The sequence below is a fragment of the Ostrea edulis genome, chromosome 5 (assembly GCF_947568905.1).
Source record: "Ostrea edulis chromosome 5, xbOstEdul1.1, whole genome shotgun sequence".
Classification (NCBI taxonomy): Eukaryota; Metazoa; Mollusca; class Bivalvia; order Ostreida; family Ostreidae; genus Ostrea; species Ostrea edulis.
This window is the reverse complement of record NC_079168.1, coordinates 40,655,933-40,675,500: the sequence shown is the minus strand read 5'-3', so window position 1 is coordinate 40,675,500 and position 19,568 is coordinate 40,655,933. Positions and strand designations below refer to the sequence as shown.

At 36.6% G+C, this 19,568-nt stretch overlaps 1 protein-coding gene across 1 annotated transcript; it reads right to left on the bottom strand.

Annotated features, from left to right (window-relative positions):
- Positions 1–6,150: 6,150 nt before the first annotated feature.
- On the bottom strand, positions 6,151–14,466 carry LOC125651873 (triokinase/FMN cyclase-like). The gene is made up of 16 exons (XM_048880703.2): positions 14,192–14,466; positions 13,211–13,321; positions 12,892–13,076; positions 12,249–12,327; positions 11,795–11,884; positions 11,576–11,610; positions 11,324–11,408; positions 10,905–10,994; positions 9,966–10,082; positions 9,717–9,854; positions 9,506–9,640; positions 8,259–8,377; positions 8,045–8,148; positions 7,813–7,846; positions 7,640–7,726; positions 6,151–7,164 (listed from the first exon to the last, which is right to left on the bottom strand). The coding sequence occupies exons 1-16, from the start codon at positions 14,388–14,390 to the stop codon at positions 7,009–7,011; spliced, it is 1,764 nt and encodes a 587-aa protein (XP_048736660.2). The 5' UTR covers positions 14,391–14,466; the 3' UTR covers positions 6,151–7,008.
- Positions 14,467–19,568: the final 5,102 nt, after the last annotated feature.

Below are 19,568 nucleotides of genomic sequence, written 5' to 3'. Positions count from 1 at the left end.
AAGTTCATTCTGAACACAATTATATAGTTTCTAGTGTTTAGCACAAATCATTTTCTTTTAAGCATGCTATTTTCTATTAAGAAATCTATATGTAAACAAAAACATGGCACGAGCCTTGTTTACATAACATGGAATTGTGAGTGCTGTATCTCACTTGTAACTCAAAAATTGATATTCAAATTTTAGTTGACCATCAGAAATACTTTAATTAAGCATTGTAAACAACAAAAATGGAAAAATTAAATTTTCAGTTATTATAACATAATAAAGAGAAAATATATGCGTTTTGTACTAACTTAAGGAGGAATATCACATCGTTATAATGACCAACTTTCTACAGTTGATACAAGTGATACAATCTGCTAAATAATGGGCATCAGAGTGCCACAGTCTGCTAAATAATGGGTATCATAGCGCTATTTGGAAGTCTGCTAAATAATGGGCATCAGAGTGATACATTCTTCTAAATAATGGGCATCAGAGTGATACAGTCTTCTAAATAATGGGCACCATAGTGCCACAGTCTACTAAATAATGGAGGTCATAGTGCCACAGTCTGCTATATAATGGGCATCAGAGTGCCACAGTCTGCTAAATAATGGGTATCATAGCGCTATTTGGAAGTCTGCTAAATAATGGGCATCAGAGTGATACATTCTTCTAAATAATGGGCATCAGAGTGATACAGTCTTCTAAATAATGGGCACCATAGTGCCACAGTCTACTAAATAATGGAGGTCATAGTGCCACAGTCTGCTAAATAATGGGCATCAGAGTGCCACAGTCTGCTAAATAATGGGTGTCATAGCGCTAAATTTGAAAGTCTGCTAAATAATGGACATCAGAGTACTACATTCTGCTAAATAATGGGCACCATAGTGCCACAGTCTGCTGAATAATGGATGTCATAGTGCCACAGTCTGCTAAATAATGAGTATCAGAGTGATAGTCTGCTAAATAATGGGCATCAGAGTGCTACAATCTGCTAAATAATGGGTAACAGAGTGCTACAGTCTGCTAAATAATGGGTATCATAGCGATATTTGGAAGTCTGCTAAATGATGGGCATCAGAGTGTCACAGTCTGCTAAATAATGGACATCGGAGTGATACAGTCTGTTAAATAATGGGCATCAGAGTGCCACAGTCTGCTAAATAATGGGCATCAGAGTGATACAGTCTTCTAAATAATGGGTATCAGAGTGCCACAGTCTGCTAAATAATGGACATGAAAGTGCCACAGTTTGCTAAATAATGGGCATCAGAGTGATACAGTTTGCTAAATAATGGGCATCAGAGTGCCACAGTCTGCTAAATAATGGATGTCATAATGCCACAGTCTGCTAAATAATGGGCATTAGTGTGCCACAGTCTGCTAAATAATGGGTATCAGAGTGCCACAGTCTGCTAAATAATGGACATCAGAGTGCCACAGTCTGCTAAATAATGGGCACCAGAGTGCCACAGTCTGCTAAATAATGGACATCAGAGTGCCACAGTCTGCTAAATAATGGGCATCAGAGTGCCACAGTCTGCTAAATAATGGGCACCAGAGTGCCACAGTCTGCTAAATAATGGACATCAGAGTGCCACAGTCTGCTAAATAATGGGCATCAGAGTGCCACAGTCTGCTAAATAATGGACATCAAAGTGCCACAGTTTGCTAAATAATGGGCATCAGAGTGATACAGTTTGCTAAATAATGGGCATCAGAGTGCCACAGTCTGCTAAATAATGGGCATTAGTGTGCCACAGTCTGCTAAATAATGGGTATCAGAGTGCTACAGTCTGCTAAATAATGGGCATCAGAGTGATACAGTCTTCTAAATAATGGGCATCAGAGTGTCACAGTCTGCTAAATAATGGGCATCAGAGTAATACAGTCTGTTAATAATGGGCAGCAGAGTGCCAGTTTGCTAAATAATGGGCACTATAGTACCACAGTCTGCTAAATAATGGATGTCATAGTGCCACTGTCTGCTAAATAATGGGCATCAGAGAGCCACAGTCTGCTAAAAAATGGGTAACAGGGTGCTACAGTCTGCTAAATAATGGGCATCAGTGTGCCACAGTTTGCTAAATAATGGGTATCAGAACGTATAATCATAAAATGTAAGCAATTCAGGCCATATCCTTTTACTTTGATACAAGGTTTCTAATTTGAGCTATGTCTGTCTGGTGTTAACTTTTCACTATTTCTTCTTCTCAAGAACAACTGGACAATATTCAAACAGACTAGTCACCAACATCCTCCAGTAATTAAGTGATTGAAGCTTGTTTAAACAAAGGGTCGTGTCTTTCCAGGGGAGGTGATAAAGAAATAGTTTTTTCTCTACTTGACGGGAAAGGTCGAGCGATGTTCCAGTTGACGGTTTAGACCAAAACGCAGGACATCATATTTTGTAGTTTCAATTTCATTCAAACTATTAACTCTTAGCTATGAACTCTTGCGGTCAAAGTGTTGCCACAATAGAAATTAAATTTTACATAGGAATATTATGTTAATCGTCCTATCGAGAAATACAAGGATACGAGTCTGCATGAACACGTCAAATTTGTTAAAACCCTGACCTCCGATTAACAGTGGTCATAATAAAGGTACATAGGTAACACCATTCACCCTGATTTTTGATTTACTGTGAGGTCATAATAAAGGTACAGAGGTAATGACATTCACCTTGACCTCCAGTTTACAGGTACAATGTACAAAGGAAACACCCCTTCGAAAACCACATAGCTACATCAATATAATACAATGTACATTTGATTCATATTTGACACTCGGTCAACAAACAGGGTTTGTAAATGTACATTCATAACAAAGAATATGCATTGCTCAGGCGAGTAATGTGGACCAAGGGCCTCATGTCGACACTCTAACTTTTAATCAATAAATAACCCCCGAAATGGAGAGCTGAAGACAACGATGCAAGTGTCCTAACTCTAAATAAACACAACTTGATTATTGATAAATATCATGATGATCACCATGACCAGGTTCTGCGTACGAATTCAATCCCAGTAATCATCAGTCGCGTACGAATTCAATCCCAGTAATCATCAGTAGAGTACGAATTCAATCCCAGTAATCATCAGTCGCGTACGAATTCAATCCCAGCAATCATCAGTAGCGTACGAATTCAATCCCAGCAATCATTAGTAGCGTACGAATTCAATCCCAGTAATCATCAGTAGCGTACGAATTCAATCCCAGTAATCATCAGTAGCGTACGAATTCAATCCCAGTAATCATCAGTCGGGTACGAATTCAATCCCAGTAATCATCAGTAGCGTACGAATTCAATCCCAGCAATCATTAGTAGTGTACGAATTCAATCCCGGCAATCATTAGTAGCGTACGAATTCAACCACAGCAATCATTAGTAGCGTACGAATTCAATCCCAGTAATCATCAGTAGCGTACGAATTCAATCCCAGTAATCATCAGTAGCGTAGGAATTCAATCCCGGCAATCATTAGTAGCGTACGAATTCAACCACAGCAATCATTAGTAGCGTACGAATTCAATCCCAGTAGTCATTAGTAACGTACGAATTCAATCCCAGCAATCATTAGTAGCGTACAAATTCAATCCCAGCAATCATTAGTAGCGTACGAATTCAATCCCAGCAATCATTTGTAGCGTACGAATTCAATCCCAGCAATCATTAGTAGCGTACGAATTCAATCCCAATAACCATTAGTAGCGTACAAATTCAATCCCAGCAATCATTAGTAGCGTACGAATTCAATAACAGCAATCATTAGTAGCGTACGAATTCAATCCCAGTAGTCATTAGTATATGTAGCGTACAAATTCAATCCCAGCAATCATTAGTAGTGTACGAATATTCAATCCCAGTAATCATTAGTAGTGTACGAATATTCAATCCCAGTAGTCATTAGTAGTGTACGAATATTCAATCCCAGTAGTCATTAGTAGTGTACGAATATTCAATCCCAGTAGTCATTAGTAGTGTACGAATATTCAATCCCAGTAGTCATTAGTAGTGTACGAATATTCAATCCCAGTAATCATTAATAGTGTACGAATATTCAATCCCAGTAGTCATTAGTAGTGTACGAATATTCAATCCCAGTAGTCATTAGTAGTGTACGAATATTCAATCCCAGTAGTCATTAGTAGTGTACGGATATTCAATCCCAGTAATCATTAGTAGCGTGTCTTTTTCACCAAATGAAAGTGACTACTGAGAAGCGCAATCACTTTAGTTTTTACCGCATTGAAACATTTAACCGTGGACTTTTTAAAAAATATTCAGTGCTTTGGATACACAACATAACAAGAGGCCCAAGGGCCTAGAATCGCTCTTCTGATAAATTGTACAACCCCACCATTTCTATTCTTAGCCTCTTAGTATTCTAAATCTTTAGTTAAATCCTAAGAATTCAAAAAAAGTAGGTCAATGTGACCTACTTTTTGGTTTACACATTTTGAGAACCCAAGAAATATCAACTGACAAAGTTTGATGATTTTAAGCCAATTAGTATCTGAATATTGAAATATAGCTGTCAAATTCCAATCGTAGGTCATGGTGACCTACTTTCTGGTCAGCGAACTCCGAACATGCAAGACCCATCAACTGACTAAGTTTGATAAATGTAGGTCAAATAGTATCTGAAATATATAAATATAGCCGTCCAATTCCAAAAGTAGGTCAAGGTGACCTACTTTTTCGTCAACACCCTTTGAACATGCAAGACGCATCAACTGACAAAGTTTGATGACTGTAGGTCAAATAGTATCTGAAATATATAAATATAGGTGTCCAATTCCAAAAGTAGGTCAAGTTGACCTACTTTTTGGTCGAAACCCTTCGAACATGCAAGACCCATCAACTGACAAAGTTTGATGACTGTAGGTCAAATAGTATTTGATATATATAAATATAGCCGTCAAATTCCAAAAGTAGGTCAAGGTGACCTACTTTTTGGTCGACACACTCCATTGACTCAAGATGCATCAACTGTCAAAGTTTGATGATTGTAGGTCAATTAGTGACTGAAATATATAAATATAACTGTCAAATGCCAAAAGTAGGTCACAGTGACCTACTTTTTGGTCGATACACTCCGAAGACTCAAGATGCATCAACTGACAAAGTTTGATGATTGTAGGTCAAATAGTGTCTGAAATATAGTAATTTAGCTGTCAAATACCAAAAGTAGGTCATGGTGACCTACTTTTTGGTCGACACAAACCGAAGACTGAAGACGCATCAACTGACAAAGTTTGATGATCCTAGGTTTTACAGTGCCCAAAATATGCATCTAAAATTGAAAATGTGAAATTTGAATATCTGCAAAATTCAAAAAGTAGGTCACTATGACCTACTTTTTTATAAATATGTTTCAAGGCCTCAAGATGCATCAACTTACAAGATTTGATGATTCTAAACCTCTCGGTATTTGAAATAACAACTTAAAATATATCTATAAATGATAAGCCATAAAATTCAGAAAGTAGGTCACGGTGACCTATTTTTCAGTTGACGCATTTCAAGGTCCCATGATCCACCAACTGACAAGTTTTGATGATCATAGGCTTCAAAGTGTCCAAGATATGCATCAAAATTAATTTTAAAATAAATACCTGCAAAATTCAAAAAGTAGGTCACCGTGACCTACTTTTGAGACAACTTGACACAAGGTCCTAAGATGCATCAACTGTCAAAATTTGATGATCCTAGTCCTTATAATGACTAAAATATCTAAGATTTAAGGAATTTTAAAAAATTTTAAATTTAGGTCAACTTTGAAGTGACCTTGAGACCATGCCCTTTGCCCCAGGGTAATGCCTTGAACAATTTTTAATCTACAACATATCCTCATCCTTATGTGTAAGTTTGGTGATAATCTGCCCTGTGGTTCTTGAGAAGATTTTTTAGCAACCACTACTTTTGTTTGTATTTTCCTGATTATCTCCCCTTGTTAAAGGGTCACATCCCTTTATTTAGTATGTATGAAAGCCCTTGGGCCAATGATACCCTGTAACAAATTTGAAAAAAATTGGCCAAGGGGTTCTTGAGTTATAGCCCTTTTTCTAAAAAGTTTACGCACACCGCACAAATGGCCATAGCATTAGCTCTTTGAGCCTTTGGCTCAGAAGAGCTAAAAAAATAATACGGCATTCATGTATTGAGATGTCTTTATTCAATAATTCATCATTACATTTCTCTGGCATGTTAACCATTTTTGAAACTGATCTGCTGCAATGTCCAAGTAAACACAGCCATTCATTTAATCATATGAACATTTTATTTTGTACAGAATCATGCACGTGTGTCACTCACTGGCATCAAATAATCACTGACAATATAACAGAGTACAATTATCCGCTGATCAGGATTATAAGTGAAGCATCATTTGTCATCAATATATACAAAGTAAAATTAGATTATATCTCAATCAACATTGCTTATCTCTGTTTCTGTATTTGTAATCTTAAAGTTGATCATGTCCACACAAGCTCTCATTCAACAGATTGGGTTATGTTGATCACCACGTTGATTATACATACAGTACCTATGGTCCTACAGTGTAGCTGCAAATTTGTAACTCTCTCGGGGAAAAAATTAGTCTGTCTCAGAGAGCTACAGCTACTGTGTTCCTAAATATCTATAAAACAGGCCAATCAAGATCATGCACCTGAGAATAGAGGGTTTACATACACAGTCATACACATGACTAGGTAGTTTGTCCACACTCTGACTTTACTTCAGATAAAAAGAAATACCAGCATTGTACGAAAATTTGAGTTGTATGTTTATTAGTCTTGTCTGAATAAAATACACTCAGGAATAACTTCAAAATTCAGAACAGTATCAAGCGTACCGCAGCCCCAACCCCCCAATTTCAAATATTTTTTTTTTATGTTTAAAACGTTTGGATGAAATCTGTTTAATATGAACTGCACTGCTAGGTCACCTAGATTTTGATGTGATCCAGGTTAGTTTATTATTCTTGTATATTCAATTCACATGCATCTCTACACTGCTCTGAGGACTTCTAACACTGCCTTCATCCAGTAGGTGACAGACACTGCCCCTGGATCTGGGCTGTTTAACCTTTCTGCACTGACATAACTTGCCCGTCCAGCTCTGGCCTTCATGCCTGCTGTGGCCTGGGCGGCCTTTTCTGCTGCCTGCAAAGTCATAAATAGAATCACATATGAAGAAATAATACCGTAACTTCTTTTTGGTCAAAGTCACAAAGCACATCAAAGTACAAATGAGTACAGTTTCATTTTAAGATCATAGTGAGTGAAATACTGAATTCGATCACTGACAAAATACTTAATAATTTCAAAAACATCATCATCAAATTCAGTCTACAATGCATGTTTTGCTTGTATGTTTATCAACACAGGTACACAAACACAGATCAGTACATTCTGCATGACTGAATCCTTATTTTAGTGGCATGTCGACTATTGTGATGCACACTGTCAGCTATGAAATTTAGTGATGCGATGATTCAATTAGGTCACAGTGATCCTAAAATGAGACTAAATAATATCTATTTTCATTTCCGCAAATCAAATGATGTACATCTCAAAAACGATTCAATATGTAATTCAGGTGAGCATTGTAGCCAACAGGCTGATTGCTTCTAGATACCTGCACAGCTGCCTCTAGAGCTTGGACAGGTGAAGTGGAGGAGATCTTCTCCGACAGCGTCGTCCCAGCCGCTACCAGGGAATCCACCTGGAACCAGATAAGCATCAGTTAATCTATTATCAAGGTAAACTACAGTGAATATTTAACGAAGCACAACACCTTGATGACCCTACCATTGTCCTGTCTCCTGGTTCTGCTCCTCCATACCTGTAATGAATAAAACATCTTACTAAGTACCAGCAAAAAATCCTGACACTGCATTCATTAATTAACATATCCTACACGTGCTTATATTCACACTAGTCCGACCTACCTACTAACCTCATGACTGTGTTGTTTCCATTCAATAATTAACATATCCTACACATGTGCTTATATTCATACTAGTCCAACCTAGCTACTAACCTCATGATTGTGTTGTTTCCATTCACTAAGGCTTTAACCCAGTCCGCAGGACCAACAGAGGATTGTAGACAGAGTGACGCGGATGTCAAAAACAAACTGTACAGCTGTCAAATAACGTGCAAAATGAAATGAAATACTATGTAAAAGTTTACTTTGATGAAAACAGATATGTATACTTTTGCTGTATGATTGCACAACACAAATACATCCCTACCGCTCCTGAGGATCCACCCATGGAGTTTTCAACAACCCTAGCAAGAGACAAGGCAAGGTCTGCAGGCACTTGTACAGGAAGGCCTGGATTGTCTTTTGAGCCGAGAATTTCTAAAATACCTACAAGAAATTCATGCAATACTTTTTTCTGATTGAAATAGGTGAAAGCATTTCAATAATTTGCATGCATAATGAATAAATGGGTTTTCTATCTTTTTTATCTGCAAAAGATTAAATAAAACTAGATGTGTCCGAGCAACACGAATGCCCCCACCCAAGGGTCATAACTCTGCCAAAAGTGATCCCATCAGACCTATCTTAGTACTATTTTCCTGTCATATGTACTGGGTATATTCTGAAGTTCAATTCCAAATATCCATGTATGACAGACCTAAATACATACTTGACCTGTGTATTCTCCTAACATATCTAAATCCTGTGTTTCAATTAAAAAAATGCCCATATGCATATATGACCAAGATAATGAGTGAAAACTGAATCATTTAAAAAAACTTTACGTCCAAGGGGCACAACTTTATAAAAAATTATTCAAAAACTCTCATGATGCATCTTTATACCAAATTTCAGTTGAATTTGTGCATCCATAGCAGAGATAATGAATTATGATGGAATGACGGAAGGACAGAAAAAGGTAACACAATAGTCCCAGTCATATCATGGTGGGTGTACAAAGATGTTACTGCAGTCAGATTATGGGTTGTGTTAATATCAGAAACAATATTGATGTCAAATATCCCTTGTCCTTAGCATCACTGTCAGTGTCAGTCATACATGTATTTTACCTAAATATACATTGCACAACTCTGGCCCCTTACTTAAAGCCCACATCCCAGATATGGCCCCCTTACAAAATGCTTACCTTTGGCCCCCTGACTCCTCTGATATGCTTACTATTTAGACATCACCTATATTTGGTCCCCTGGCCCCTTAGACAGTACTGCCTTATTTGACCACAGAGAGACCAGTGCTCTGCTGCCCAACAAGACAATGCTTATGTGTACTTTGGCCTTGTTAATCCCTCACACAATGCTTATCTTTGGCCCCCGATCTCTCAGACAATACTTACCTTTGGCCGCCAATCTCTCAGACAATACTTACCTTTGGCCCCATTAATCTCTCAGACAACACTTACCTTTGGTACCGTTAACCCCCCCATCCCCCCCCCCCCCCCCCCCCCCCAAGACAATGCTTACCTTTGACCCCGTTAATTTCTCAGACAATACTTACCTTTGGCCCCACGGGCCAGCGTAGTCCCACAATCCCCATCCCCACTCTCCTTGTCCAGCTTATTGAGTTCATCCTCTGATGCTATCAGTCTCTCCATGGATAGCTTTATCATGTCATATAACATATCAGCTGTTTCTAAAAATACATTTTTCAGTTGTATTTCACTTAATAAGAACACTAGAGACTGAATTGACAAGTCTATGAGATTTACCTTTAGGAACTTTGACAGCACCACTTGACTTGTCTGCCACGTCTTTCTGACTGTACGGCATGACACCTGGATTTTCACGAGTTGACTTTCCCTTGGGCAACAGGGGCACAGGCCAGGCAGGGGCTGTGGTTTTGGCATCTGGGGGAAAAAAACCATGTTCTGACGGGATGCATAGTGTAATAACTTATCAAACACTCACTTGGTATCAAAAGTTTATGGATTTAGTGAACAAAGTCACAATGTTGTTACCTAGACAACGCCTGATTGTGTCATCCAGATGTAAAAGTGTGATGGAGACTCCAGCCATATCTAGTGATGTCATCAACGATCCACAATACGCTCTCTCCACTGCTACGCCTCTTGCCTCTGTTGAAAAATTATCCACTCAATACTTGTAAAACATGTGTATTGTATCATAAACTAACTCTATCTGATTTATTTGATGGAATCTTACTTCTATATCATGTTTGGTTATTCAAAACATTTTACGTAGTGGATCTGATTTTTTAATGAATTCATTAAAACATTCACATCATTTCAGTATTACATCTGCATTCTATACACAGCAGATCTACAGCCCTTTACCTAAATATTGGATTATCTTCCCTAACCTAACTAGATTGTATCCCTTATTATGTCTCCTTTACCTAACTGTTGGATTGTCTCCTTTACCCAACTATTGGATTATATCCCCTAACCTAACTAGATTGTATCCCTTATTACCTAACTATTGGATTATCTCCCTTACCTAACTGTTGGATTGTCTTCCTTACCTAACTATCGGATTCCCTCCCTTATCTAACTGTTGGATTGTCTCCCTTATCTAACTGTTGGATTGTCTCCCTTATCCAACTGTTGGATTATCTCCCTTACCTAACTGTTGGATTGTCTCCTTTATCTAACTATTAGGTTCCCTCCCTTATCTAACTATTGGATTATCTCCCTTATTTAACTGTTGGATTGTCTCCCTTACCTAACTGTTGGATTGTCTCCCTTATCTAACTATTGGATTCCCTCCCTTATCTAACTATTGGATTGTATCCCTTATCTAACTGTTGGATTGTCTCCCTTACCTAAATGTTGTCTCCTTGACCTAACTGTTGGATTATCCCCCTTACTTAACTGTTGGATTGTCTCCCTTACCTAACTATTGGATCCCTTATCTAACTGTTGGATTGTCTCCCTTACCTAACTGTTGGATTGCCTCTCTAGCTATGATGCTCATCTCTAATACTGAAGTGCCTCCCAGATTATTAATCATACATGCCACTTTGTCACCTGTAAAAGATACACTTGAACACTTATCAACAGCTGGAATCCATTGTGGTAACTATCAGACTGAGTACTACTAGATTAAATACCGACTTTGATACCGTATAAAATGGAGAAATATTCATGAGAATATATTTCCACAATATACGTTGTTGATTTATACACATGAAGGAATATTCAAGAGCAATTCATAATGTCCTAATAAAGACAAGGAACTGAAAATATCCAGATAATTTCATTTTTCCGAGAACGTCTTTGTGGATTTACATAAAACTTTTGAAAAATCTCACAAATAAAATCTGAATTACAGTGTTAGCCGATAATATAAACCCTACCTTTCTTGAGGTTGATGTGTGTAGAAGTCTGTGGATTGGTCATGTGATCCAGCATCATAGTAACAACTTCTTTGGCAGATACCAGCTATTAAAATTTTAAATCTACAGCTCAAGTGTACACCTTTCAAAAACTTTATACATCATCTTATTTTATACTTATCTGCTAGTTTGGATGACATTACCCATTACTAAAACTGTTTGCTTCCATCTTTAGCACACTGTGCTACCACAACATAAGAATTTTATATTCACCTTTGTTCGTTTGACACCAGCTTCTCCGTGTATACCTGTGTGTGGAATTAATGATATTTAGGAGATTTATTACATTTCTGACATTATTAAAGGCACTTGCACTGTTATCATTTCACTCTGTATTGTAACCCAAACCAGCATAAAATGACAGAATATGAAAACAAATTGGAATAATTTCAAAATATGTCTTTGATAAAAATTGTAACAGTAAGTGTGTACCTAAACCCAGTTCCATTTCATCACTCTTGAGTTCGAATGATGGACCAGCCCCTGGTAGACTACAAGGGGTTAAACTAACACCGATTGTTCCTAATGAAAGAGAGCAAGTGTAAATAAAAATTAGAATTTAGCAAAATGACATCTGACATTTACTCTTTTGAATTTAAACAGTGTTGAATACATGTTGATATGTTTAGTTTTTGAAAATTTTGCAAGACAACATTTAAGTGCAGGAAAACCTACCCATGTTTTGACAGCATTACTATAAAACAAAATTTATGTACAGGAAACCTACCCATGTTTTTTGCAGCATTACTATAAAACAAGATTTATGTACAGGAAACCTACCCATGTGTTTTGCAGCATTACTATAAAACAAGATTTATTTACAGGAAACCTACCCATGTGTTTTGCAGCATTACTATAAAACAAGATTTATTTACAGGAAACCTACCCATGTTTTTTGCAGCATTACTAGCAACCTGATGAATCTCCTCCAAAGGTTTTCCTTCTTCAGCTAAAGCACCACAAATCTATTGCATAAAATCAAGTTATTCAGCAAATCAGACAACATAAACAACCTACATGTATATTATTTCCTGCAGAATTATTTTAGCCTTAGCTAAGTTTTTTTGACTGACTTCTGCAGAATTATTCTAGTCTTAGCTAAGCTTTTTTTAAACTGGCTTCTGCAGTAATTATATTATTCTAACTTTTTTTTACTGACTTCTGCAGAATTATTCTAGATTTTTTTGACTTACTTTGGCAGAATCATTTTAGCCTTAGTAAAGCATTTTTTGACCGACTTCTGCAGAATTATTCTACACTTTTAGTAAAGCTTTTTTTGACCGACTTCTGCAGAATTATTCTAGTATTAGCTAAGCTTTTTTGACTGGCTTCTACAGAATTATTCTAGCTTTTTTCTTTCTTTTTTTTGGACTGACTTCTGCAGAATTATTGTACATGTGTAGCTTTCATTTTTCTTCTTTTTTTTTTTGACTGACTTCTACAGAACTATTCTACTTTTTTTTTTTGGTTGACTACTTCTGCAGAATTACAAAGACTTATACACAATTTATTAGAATAAAAAAACATACCTTATGCATAAAAATCGTGCCACAGAGTCCTCGCCTGCCAGCTGTTTTATCAGCAGATGTAAGGGCACAGTCCTCTCCAACAACAACCATATTAACTTTTAACCCCTCCGCCTTTGCCCTCTCTGCTGCCAGACCAAAGTTCAGTCTGTCTCCAGTGTAATTTTTCACAATGATCAGAGAACCAGCTGCTCAAAAAATATCCTTATAAACATGATAAATGGAGCAAAATCTGTTTTCAATGCATTTGTGCAAAAATTCAAAATAGTGCAAAATTTTACAGTATAATTGTGCAAAAATAGGGAATGCAATATATACACACCTGCCCCTGGTTTGGTGATGGACCTCAGGGCGGCCAGAATACTGCTGGGGGGAGGGGACGTAAACACAGCCCCGGCTACTGCCGCCGACAGCATCCCGGAGCCGATGTAACCTGTCAGTCATGCATAATACATGTGTATCGGACAGCACATCACAACATTTACTGTGTATATGTACATGTATAAAATGTCAATGATTCAGTAGTCTTTCCCACATACAAAAATCAGGATGTGTACTACTTCACAAGGATTAATAAATGGGGAAAATATAATTAATTAATTACAATACACCTATTTCCAATTGAATACAAAGATTAAATACAAAAAACTTATATTAAGGAGATCACTCATTCACTGATTAACAGGTTGGGAACACTTACTTTATAGCGAGATATTCTCGCTAAAACGCGATTATCCCTCTTTAGCGAGAAATAAACATTACCACAAACAGGTGTTTTTGCGTTTTTATTGAAAATAATGTCAAATCCCATGCAACGCTGAATAAGTGCGACACGCACTCAACATGATGCGAATTGTTTCTATGAAATTGACAACATAGTCATGAAATTGCATGTCAAAGTTGCTGCGTAAGAGGGAAGCAGTCTGAAATCCAATACATTGTGAGTGTTTTTGCTTTGATTAATATATTTGCAGAGGTATCACACATTTTAGCACTTTTTCTTCTTTTCACGTGAAACACGAAGAGATGTATTCCACGGGTGTTTTTCTCGGTTGTACGGGATATATTTATTCTTGCTAGAGAGGGATAATCGCGTTTAAGAGAGAATATCTCGCTATAGGGGAAGTGTTCCCAACCTGATTAGGCTGCAAGTGTCAGTCATCAGTGCAAATGAACTTACTCTACAAGTACTACACGTGATTAACAACCCACTTAATAATAAATGCAACAGAAAATCATAAATAACAAGTCTGTATGTGCTGGTGCATACTTTGATTATGTAAAAAATCATGAATAATTAAACCTGCATGTGCCGGTTCATGTCCAGACCCTCCCCCGCACAAAAGGGTAACTTTTCCAGCCTTAACAACATCTTGCACGTCACTGCGGACCACTACCCGGTGTCCCTGCAGAACCTGTAGCCCAGGGTTTACATACACTAAGCCCTCGAGTGCCTCGTCAACGCACCTGTCAACCGAGTTGATGAGTTTCTTCGATGACATGGCCACAACGATAGTGTGCAGAGGAAACGTTGGCTAAAAACTAATCCATGTCTTGAAAATGTTTGAAGATCGACGTATATTGGGGGTGGGTGTAAATGTAGTCCGGGACATATGTCCCGCGACATATGTCCCGCGATGTCCAATATTGATATTCGCCGATTTAACGTTTTATGTTAGTTTTTCGTTAAATACCTTACTAAATGTGTTTTAAGACAACACCAAGTGTCTTCATTGTGAATTTGGTGTATGAAAATTCCCTAATTATTTAATAAATGACTTTTATTTATTCTTTTGGGTGTAAAAGTAGTCCCGAAAATTTTACGAAGAAAACGCATTTCCGGTTTTTGTTTCTGCCTTGTTCATAATTAAAATAAAGTTTTAATGTGTTTTATTTGTCTGTTGATTTTGCTTGGATATTGTTTTATATCACAACAAAAAGATTTATTAAATATCCCACTTGTTATATGAATGCTCGTCCTTCTTTCTATGGGACATCGCTTCGATGGTTGATCCGATACGAAAGAGTGTAAAAATAAAACCGGAACAAGGTGACAGTTTGAACCCATTTTATGAATAGCTAGGCAAGTGTTTTAAAGAGTACGTTTAGTAAGAAAGTTTGATTATAATTGGTATATTCAAAATATTATGAGTAATAATAGGTCAATAAATAATGAAAAGATATGTCTTGTTGAATATTCAGCTGTCCTCTCTATGGAATATATTTACATGTATCATTTTGAAGCGAATACGAATATAAATATTTGAAATTTTCTCTTCAATATTATTAAAAGTGTGTAAGGTAAATACTAAATTCTAGCATTACTATTAATCAATATACGTGGTTTTACTAATTATTGACATTAAATGAGAGCTGCTATCAAGATTAATGATCATCTAAAATAATAATTCAAATGCAGAAGCGCGCACATGATTTAACGATGAGAAGTAAATTGATAACCCTGTTTTACTTTGTAAGACAAAGGTTGGCGACCACCATTTCTCTAAATCAACCAAAATCAATTATAATGCAGATACACACATATGAAAATGGTGAGCATTGAAATTGAATGGCCAAATTCTTTAACGTCATTGGGTGCCGAATCCCCCCACCCCCACCCCCCACCAATATTGAAAATTAAAATGTGTGAACAATATGCTTGTTGATTTTCCAGTTATATGTAGCAAGAACTGGACAACGTAATTGAATGAGACATTCTTTACATGTCTTATTAACTTACGGCCAAAAACCGCCATGCAATAGTTGTTCAATTATTGATCCTTCCACGATATTATATATAAATTACATTACATTTAACTTCTATGAAATACATGTACATTAGCATTGTTGCTAGATTATTTTGAGTTTGTAACGAAGTGATATATTATATTATAAATATTAATGATAAATACCGCCGTATTGCCAGCCCTTACCTGAATGCGGATTTAATGTTTTCATCTCAGTCCGGTTTTTAAATTAATATCCCAATTAGCTGCGATATCCCGAGGGAAAGGTGGGTTTAAAAACCGTTTATCAGATTAATTTGTTTAATCAAACAAAATGACTAGAAATAAGGGTGTCTTATGATTATCAACAGGACACACTACGTAAAGGTTATAAATGTTTTGTGCATAAACAAGGCGAAAACAAAAACCTGAAATGCGTTTTATTCGTAAAATTTTCGGGACTACTTTTACACCCAAAAGAATAAATAAAAGTCATTTATCAAATAATTAGGGAATTTTCATACATCAAATTCACAATGAAGACACTTGGTGATTGTCTTAAAACACATTTAGTAAGATATTTAACGAAAAATTAACATAAAACGTTAAATCGGCGAATATCAATATCGGACATCGCGGGACATATGTCCATGTCCCGGACTACATTTACACCCACCCGTATATTGGTTGTGATAAGGGTTTACGGAGAAGCCTAGCTTTTGACCCCCTTTACTATAGTACGCCGTTTTTACATTTATTCCTCTTTAAAGATTCTCAGTACTTTATCTATTATCTATAGTACTTTACCTATTGTCTATTTATTAACTTTAAAAGATATTTGAATTTACTTTTATAAGACATGTTAGATATCTTTTATGTATCATTTAATATAATATATCTCATAATGTTTATTTAAAAACGAGAAATTTTATAAAAATTCGTATATGAAGCATCTTGTGAAATATAAAAGATATCACATAAAGTCCATCATGCAGAAAATTATGGCAAGCCCTTTACTATTTATTCGTTTAATACTAAAGGTGATAATGTGAGAAATATCTCCCTAGCGTAAAATGATATCTCTCTAACTTACAGAGATATCTCTTTAACCAATAAAGATATCTCTCTTATTTAAAGAGATATCTTACCAGTGTGAGATCGACTTTACCCATGTGTATGGCAAGCCCTTTTACTATATATTCGTAAAATAAGATATCTCTTTAAATAAGAGAGATATCTTTATTGGTTAAAGAGATATCTCTGTAAGTTAGAGAGATATCTTTTTATGCTAGTGAGATATCTCTTTACGCTTGGGAGATATCTCTTTCTCTTTGCGAGATATCTCTCAAAGCTAGAGAGATATCTCTCAGAGAGAAAGAGTATCTCTCTAGCGTAAAGAGATATCTCTCTATCGATGTAAAAAGAGATATCTCTTTAGATCACCCCCCCCCCCCTCCCTCCGGTGATCATAATGACTTCTCCCTGTTGCATTGTCATTGAAATGATGTAACCCTTCTAGTGTACAAATGGCGGGATCAGCCGCAGGATAGCTGAAAAATTGCTCAAGCGGCTATAAACAGTAAATAATCAATCAATCAAATGGCGGGAAAGGTTGTAGAGGTGGTTGGGGTAACATTGTCAAGTTGCCGAGAGGCGAAATCTAGTCTAGCTCGCATATTTCATAAATTTATTGTCTTTGTTTTTTGTTACCTGTACATGTATACATTTCACATGCGGTAAAAGCAAAATCTTCCCACGGGATTGCAGCCATCAGGGTATTGCTAAAACGCCGAATGGAAAACGAAACGGAACAGAATTTAAGAATTAGAATGATTAATGTAGATAAGATAACGGTCAAATTCGGAGGGGGGGGGGGGGGTGATTCATTTTGATTAAAATCAACAATTTGGAAATTGTTTACAAGCGATAAAACATCTTTCTCTTAAAATTTTGCATCATAAATTGATTAAGCGAATTTAGTTAAACGTTAGTATAAGAATTTACAAGGCATTTTACAAGAATTTTGAAATTTCGGCAATGACAGAGATGTTAGCGAGCAGTGACACCTATGGGTAGAGGATGAAAAGAACACACGGGGTTTATACCCCCCCCCCCCCCCCCCCCCCCCGGGTGGCAAAACGTCATTAACGCACATGTACACGTATTTACACATAATACCGTGTATGTGTGTACTTACAACAGGGAGTGTGATATGTATAAAACAATAATAATTCATGATCTTATTTAGTCAACAAGTTAAACATCTTTTGTTTGATTTATTATTTTTTAACTAACAGAAGACTTAGTAACAGCAGCACTCCAATCCTAAATAGGGAGGACTTCTGGTAGTTAATTTTTAAACTAAATAGCTTAACATTTGGATTAATAATGAGATGACTTTTAATTCCATTCAAGCATAAATTCTTTGTTAGCTTTTTAGCTATTTCATATATTATGAAATAAATCTGTTAATTCCTCTCACTATTGGTCGTAAACTTCACCCTAGTTAACATTGGTTTTGTTTCAATCTTTCTCTCCCGCTGTATCTCTTCAGTTTCAACACTAATCCGCAGGATATCGGTAAATTTACGAACTTTCACATAGATTCATCCCAAATGAGGCAAAACTTATTTCTTCACCGGACTCGTTCGCTTTAAAATTTGATGTGATATATAAATGTATATTGTACCAGGTGTAGAACTAAATTCAAATTCAGTTATCTTAAACATATGTAGTTCGATTAAAAGCACGTTCGATTTAAAAAGGCTATGTTTGGGGAAAATTGTTAAAAAAATTATTTTATCTTTTATAATGTTGTTTTCGGGGGGGGTGTACTTTTTATTCATTGGATGGGCTCATAAAATCTTTTCTTACGATACCAGCCAGAATAAAGTAATAGAATTTGAAAGGGGTTCAATTATAATTCAAGTCTTTTTCAGTATGTTACCTTATTTATTTTTTCTTCGTTTATGAAACAACATACTGTCAAAATCTGGGGAGAGGGATGACAAAGCCGGGAAAAAAGATGGTGCCAACAGGCGCTTGCTTGATATTTTTATTAAAACTTAGTATGCAAATTATTAAGCAAGCGCCTGTTAGTACATTCATCCACAAAATACACCGTGTAAAAATACATAATAATGCATTAGTATGAGGTATCAATATGAAATGGTGGATTCTGAGGATGATTTCCTGTTTCTCTGTAATTTCTGCATTCCTTGTTCATAATAAGCCTTTTGATTTTGCAAAATGTTGACCTCCTCATAACATTATTGCATAATACAGTATATTTCCGTTTTCCGTTCCGCGTTTTAGCAACACCCCAGCCATCATGGTAAGATTTGCTTTGGCAGGCTTCCGTTTTATGGAGAATTACTTCTACTTAAGTATTCAAAGTAGCCAGTCAAAATCGCCCACGTATTCTGTGCGGTATCAGTACATAACACTTCGTGATATAAAATGGAAAATCGAGCTGTAGACCCATGTTTTGTTGCAGTTTTCGGCGATAAGAGGCAATGAATGCAGTCATGTCATACATGGTTTTTAAGTTGAATGATTGTACAATACAACGGTTTGCATCGCATATTCCCTGGAAGCTCAACAGGCCGACATTCTCAGGGGGTGCCATTCGGTGTCATTTGAAGTTAGGTACCTTGTGTTATTATTAGTATACGGAGGTCATAAGTCATTTACAGAAACAAGTGCCTTTGGCTATATACCGCTATTTTTAGAGCGACCCTGATCACCAGCGACAACGATCATCGCTACACCGGCAGCATCATCAGTAGTGACGGCTCAGACATCAAATTCAATGTCCCTCCCAGAGTAAGAAAACCGAAATATTCCTAATCTATCGCCAGCAGTCACAGCGTTTTAGCTCACCTGAGCTGAAAGCTCGAGTGAGCTTTTCTGATCGCCTGTTGTTCGTCGTCTGTCCGTCTGTAAACTTTACAT